Source organism: Ictalurus punctatus, chromosome 21 (assembly GCF_001660625.3).
Source record: "Ictalurus punctatus breed USDA103 chromosome 21, Coco_2.0, whole genome shotgun sequence".
Classification (NCBI taxonomy): Eukaryota; Metazoa; Chordata; class Actinopteri; order Siluriformes; family Ictaluridae; genus Ictalurus; species Ictalurus punctatus.
The window spans coordinates 11,695,001-11,701,436 of record NC_030436.2 but is presented as its reverse complement, the minus strand read 5'-3'; the positions used below and the strand labels follow the sequence as shown (position 1 = coordinate 11,701,436).

At 39.2% G+C, this 6,436-nt stretch overlaps 1 protein-coding gene across 5 annotated transcripts in view; it reads left to right on the top strand.

Annotated features, from left to right (window-relative positions):
- The first annotated feature begins 498 nt into the window (after nt 1–498).
- The window catches only part of rbms2a (RNA binding motif, single stranded interacting protein 2a), a 31,626-nt gene continuing 25,688 nt past the window's right edge, over nt 499–6,436 (top strand). For 2 of the 5 annotated variants that reach the window (XM_017450709.3, XM_017450706.3), the window contains exon 1: nt 499–655. In XM_017450709.3, coding sequence (XP_017306198.1) covers nt 581–655 — 75 coding nt within the window. In that variant the 5' untranslated portion in view covers nt 499–580. Of the gene's footprint in view, nt 656–758; nt 852–6,436 lie in introns of those variants that run through there. The other 3 variants (XM_053674016.1, XM_053674015.1, XM_017450708.3) reach the window with 2 other exon arrangements.

Sequence of the window (6,436 nt, the reverse complement as noted above, 5' to 3'; positions counted from 1 at the left end):
TTGTCCGTAGTGTGTGAATGTGTGTGATTGTGCCCTGTGATGGCTTGGCATCCCATCCAGGGTGTCCCCCCCTTGTGCCGAGTCCCATTGGATAAGCTCCAGGCTCCCCGCAACCCTGTGCAAGTGGCACAGAAAATGGATGGATGGAATTCAACATGGTAGGTGTTAAGTCGTTAGCACTGTGATGTCACTGTTAATTCACCAGAAGTGTCAATTCAGCAATATAGGGTGCTGTATACAATTGTTGTCTAGTAACTTAACATTATTTTTAGTGCAAATAAATAAATAAATAAATAAATTTGGTGTGGGGGGGGATAAATTAGAAACACTTGTTTGTTTATACCTCTACCTGAATAAAGATGTATAAATAGTCGTTATTTATTAGATACAAATGAATTGTTCACTTATTGCTTCGTAATTAAGGTTTTGTTACTATTAAAATACTGGGCATTAGGACCCAGTCGCACCGCATAGTAAGGGAAGGCAGGCGGCAACCACCATAGCCACGCCCCTTGCGCGTGACGTCACCGAGCAGGCTTGGCTCCAGTGTCCGCTTTGGGACGCACTCAGCGCGGGGAAAATGCTGCTCTCCGTACCGCCAAGGACAGCTATCAACCCGTACAGCGGCTCCTATAACAGCAGGAACACCAAAAAGGTAACGTGGACCGCGGGTTTTATCGGTTTGAACGGTTTTTTGTGTTTTTGTACTGGATGACAGTGAGCTGCAGTGTCCTTGAGGAGTTGGTTGAGCTTTTTTTCCCCCCGCTGCAGAAATGGCCTCTGGAGTTTCGGCTGTGGGCTTCTGTGTCCGGGAAAGTGCTCAGGTCCTCAGACTGCCGTTAATTCATCAGGTCCTCATTATCTGAAACTGAGCGCGCGCGCGTGTGTGTGTGAGTGAGAGAGAGAGAGACAGAGAGAGAGAGAGACTCTGTGGAAGGAGCAAACTTCGGGAGGAAAGCAGTGTGTGTGTGTGTGTGTGTGTGTGTGTATATATATATAGCGTGTGTGTAAGCTGTATATCTGTGTGTGTGTGAGTGTGTCTGTGTGTATATATATGCATATACACATATATATGTATGTATGTATATATATATATATATATATATATATATGTATATATATATATATATATATATATATATATATATATATATATATATATATAGATGGATAGATAGATAGATAATGTGTGTGTGCGCGCGCACATCAGCTCCATTGGAAGTTAAGTAGCAAACTGAGATGTTATTTATTTATTATTACAATAAGACTTGCTTTTATAAAAGATATGAAAATATTTGTACAGGGCGTCCTGTACAGCTGATGAGAGATCTCAGAGAATATAAATCTGTCTCTCTATATATACACATTTTATTCTATTATTTTAAAGTTGGCTCAACTTTTCTGCCCGGCCAGACTCGAAAGCATGCCCCACCCCATGAAAGAGCCCAGTGTGACGGAGGGTTTCGCTCTGGAAAACAGGCTCGGCTTGTGTGTAATGTCTGAAGGATGTTTATGAGATGTTTAGAGGATGTCTTTGATTTGTCTATCTGGCAGTAATTACTGTCCACCGCTGCTTTACATAATCAGGAACAGGGAAAAAATTTCACTTTAAAGCCAGACATAACCTACCTTTTATGTATTTATTTGTTTATCTATTTATTTATTGTGAGTTTGTGACCAACATGTTGATGTTAGACTCAAATTATTTAATCCGTACCCACTCCTGGTACGATATGTTTGTGAGAAAATCTCATTAGTTTTCTGCTTGAGACTGGCTCTGATAGCACGAATGGAAAGCAGAAGAAGAAGAAGAAGAAGAACTTAATTTATTATTGTTTTAATATACAGAATGTGTCTTTGGTCCCACAGCACATGAAAGAACAGGTTGTTCTCTTTGCATGTGCGTGCTGCAGGACGTTCACGTGCTGCTGATTTGTTTTCTCAGAAAACCAGTGTTGTGTAAGCGCGTAGCGTCAGCCGTGTTTGTCTTTGCGTCTAAAATGTGGCTGTCATTAAAATGCGACCGAGGAAACGGGGAGTTGGCTCAGGGCGCAGTCGGTGCGACACCAGCCATTCAGACGTCACAGATAAATAGTTGAAGAGCTGTGGTTTTATTTTCAGTCGCAGTGACGTTAAGATCCTTTGCACAACTGGCTATGTTTGTCTTATAAAAGGAAATAGCTGTAGTCTGGTTAAGGCTTTAAGAAGGGAATGTGACACTACATTCTTGTAGAGTTGAGCTTTTAGTGCTTCTTTCTGTAATAACAATAGTGTTATTTATATAATATAATCTGTACGGTTAAAATGAGCCTGGAGGTTCTTAACAAAACAGGAAGAGCCATTCATAATAACCCAAAAAATGATATAATAGTCATGACATGTGGTATTGTTATGATACGATGCGATGTGTGTGTTGAATAAGTTGTATATTTTACTGTGCTTTATTATTATGATTAGTATTTACATGATAAATAGTTGTGTGTGTGTCTGTGTGTGAAGATTAAATCCTGGTGAGTAATGAGCAACAGATGGTTTAGTGTCTGTTTAATGTCAAATAAATCACACTTTAGTTAATATATTACAATTACAATTCAATATACAGCAACTACAACATAAATAAAAAAGCAGAGTGCACAAGTCATAATCATTCTCCATTATACATTTATATACACATTTCTAATTAAAGGCATTTTTGAATGGTATCTAGAACAGTTTATTGGTTTGCAGAGTTCTGCTTAAAAACGCCACGATTGCTTTTTTTTAACGCCTGTTTAACGTTCAGCGTCTTTACCGATTTATTCCTCAGATATCTCTTAGTGACCGTTTCTTTATAACCGAATTTTAAACAGCGATCACTATCACTATCAAACAAACACAAGCTGGTCAAATATTTCTAGCTTATTAGTTATTACGGCTGGGTGATATGACAAAAATATCATATCACGATACTTGAGGACATTTTGACGTTATGCGATGTGCATAACGATATATAACTTAGCTAACAGTCTGAAAACAGCAGTAAAATAAACATAAAAAAGCCCCCCCCCCCCCTTTAAATCCCTTATGACCGCCCTTGCGGCCGTGTGCATTTCACTTTCGCTTTCGCTTCATTCTTAATGAAATACACAACAACAAATCCAAAATATTGCCAAATAGGCTCTTCGACATTTTGCTTTGAAACCAAATCCTCCACCATCGTCTTGTGGGTCTGCTCGCCTCACGCTCACGTGATAAATGTGACCACCAGATTTATGGGATTTGATTAGCAGAAATCTTGATACTTACTGCAGGTAAATAATTACTTTTACTGCAAAATAAAGGGGTATTTTTCATCAATTAACATTGTCATCAGCTTGTAAACACTTAAGCGTATAAATTTGCCGTAATCTTCCATTGGTTTCGTGTCGTGTGATGTCACGTTAACGTTACGCAACACAAAGCCAACGGGATTTCACACGTTTGCGATTAATTGTTATAACGTTTGGTATTGAGTGTGTATTATCGCTTCATGTATGGATTGAAAAGCAAACTTTCCTTACTTCACAGTTTCATACAGTGTAATGTCATAAGCATATAGTGTGCTGATATTTTGGAAATTTTCATACAGTCATAGACAAAGGACTAGCCAAGTGGATTTTGTGTCCCGGCTGTTCATATTCGTAGAGTTTCCCGTTGGACGAGTAGCTTCAACAACCAGAAAAAAGTCAATGGAACCTACGTCCTGTTGACTTTCACAAAAAAACATTTTCATACGGTGTGTAAGTTTAAACTTTGACAGTGATACACAGCGTGAGCTGCTCGTTCTGAAACCCACCGTCAGCTGGACTGCGTGCACATGCTAACGTGCGATCTGACTGACCTTAGAACCATTGTTATGTGGTGGATTAATTACATATAGACAATCTTTTCAGAATCAGGAACGCACAGATATGCGGAAATGTAAAGCTGTTATTTCCCTCCTGGTTGCTACACGCAGTCGCCTTGTTGTTAAACACATCGAGAGAAAAAAACAGAGACGCTAGTCAAGTTGCAAGGACAGAACACCAGCACTCATAGCTGAAATGTTTTGTCGAGGTTGCAAACACGGATGTGCTTCATTAGAAACTTTGTTAGAACAGGACAATGATTATAAACTCGTTCATTACTCCGAGTCCGTGTTAATGCACTTAACTAGCGAACTATCTCGCTATACGTTACTGTATTACGTTAGCTACCACGTTCCCCCCAATCGGTCATGTTTCAGGGGAAAATCACCAGTCTGAGCAGCACACTGAAGCGTTTACTCGCTTTCTGTCTGATTTACACAGCTGGATATAAACAGCATGAGTAATTTAGTCTCTCACATTTCCAGTTAATTCACATTTATTATTAACACGAATGATGTCAGGTTTTAAAAGAAACTAAACATGAGCGCGAGACGAAATGGAAACCGAGGTGTTTATCCGTGACACTGAACAGACGGTGTCTTCAGGACTTAACCAAAACGTATAAACAAAAATGAGGAGCGACTGATTTGTGATGATGATGTTATTGAGTGCTTAAAATCTGGACTTATTCACGTCTTCATTTTAAAGCATACTATTGTTCGGGTCAAGTCTGAACCCGATGCAACCCCGGTGTGTTCTCCCGCTCAGTGCGGTTCTTTCGGCGGGTGAGAATACTCGGTCCGAGAACATCTGAGCGAGCTGGTATTGGTCCGTGATTAAGGAATGATCGAATCAACCCGACTACAGGAAGTAAAACAAACAACTAGCGTGTTTAATGTTAGGGTTCATTTATATGCGCTTAAAGACACACACACACACACGTATATATATATATATATATATATATATATATATATATATATATATGTATGTATATGTATATATATATGTATATGTATGTATATGTATGTATATATGCACCCACTATGAACGCATCGCTTTGTAAAGCTATTTTGTGTATGACGAGTTTATAATATATACTTTTATTCAGAATTAAAACAAGAAACCTCATCGTGAGTCAAAGGTTCACTGTTTACTAAAGCCGAAAATATAAATGAGTCGTTTAGTGGCAGCTTTGAGGCCTTTATTCAGCTCTGGGCTGCATTTCTGAGTACTGAACACCACCAGATTAAAATAGCTCAGTTTATAACGATGAAAAATGAATATCGCAAACTAAACCGATAAATGAAGCTGTAAATGAAATTACAGGATGGGCGTTCACGACAGGATCCAAAACAAACTAAACGAACTTGGAAAACAACAAACAGGGAACCAAGGAACAGGAAAACCACATGCCAGGGCTAAATATACTGTACTCACACACACACACACACACACACACACACACACACACACACACACACACACACACACACAGATTTATGAACAGCACAATATCCTGAACTCACCTAAAGCAGGTAATCAGAGCTCTTCCCTCAGCTTGGTGTGTCAGGAACAGAGATAACCCAAAAACCTGGAAATATTTGAACCTCAGTGAAGACGAACTTTATGAGACGATCCTAAATTATAACAGAAACAAACGGAGACACACATTTTACCAATCTCAAATGGTGTTCTATCAGCCATCTAGGACAATATAAGGTAAGGATTATAACATCATTATCTCACACCCTATGTAGGTAACATGAACAGGAAGCCATTGAGCTTTCTTGCAGTTGGCACATTGTATGTGGATCAGGGCTGAGAAATACAAAATGGCGCTGAATATCAGTGGTGAGAAAACATTACTGTGTGTAAATAAATTAAACAAACCTAAAACACTGTGTTAGATTATCAAAGTGTGACATTTCCTCTTAAGCCTAAAGAAAACAGATCAGAAAAGAGAGATAATCTCTGTGACAGTCACTAAGCCGCCGTCTGATTTAGCCAGTTGAAAAATTTGAATCAGTTGAGTCAATTCGGATAATTGATTCTTTCAGACTCGTTCAGTTCCATGGTGCAGCATGATCATTTCACCATTATGTTATTTTACTCTATTCTTGTGTGTCTGGGTTTCAGAATGTATCTGGGAACTCAATGAGCTTTTGAACAGGAATTATTGACCTCACTGACTCACTGATTAGGAGATGAGTGAATCTCAGTACTGACCAAAAGATTCATTGATTCACCTCACACCTACCGAGCAAAACAAATGACTCTTTACAGGGTAGTGACCGATACCGATTCGTTCACTTTAGTGACGTGTTCAAAAAGATCGAACAAAACATTGACTAGTCAGAACGATTCCGTGGTAACTGTTTGGCGAATCAATGATCTGCGCTATATTTTGTTCCGCCCACATGTGATGGTTTTGCTTGCGTGGTACCTGGGTGAAAAGGGGAAACAAATTTCACATGGATATGTGAAGGAGGTTTTGCTTAGTGAAGGAAATAACCACAAAATGTCGGATCGTGCCAGTGTTTTTGTCCATGTTGGATTGTTTCCTCTGC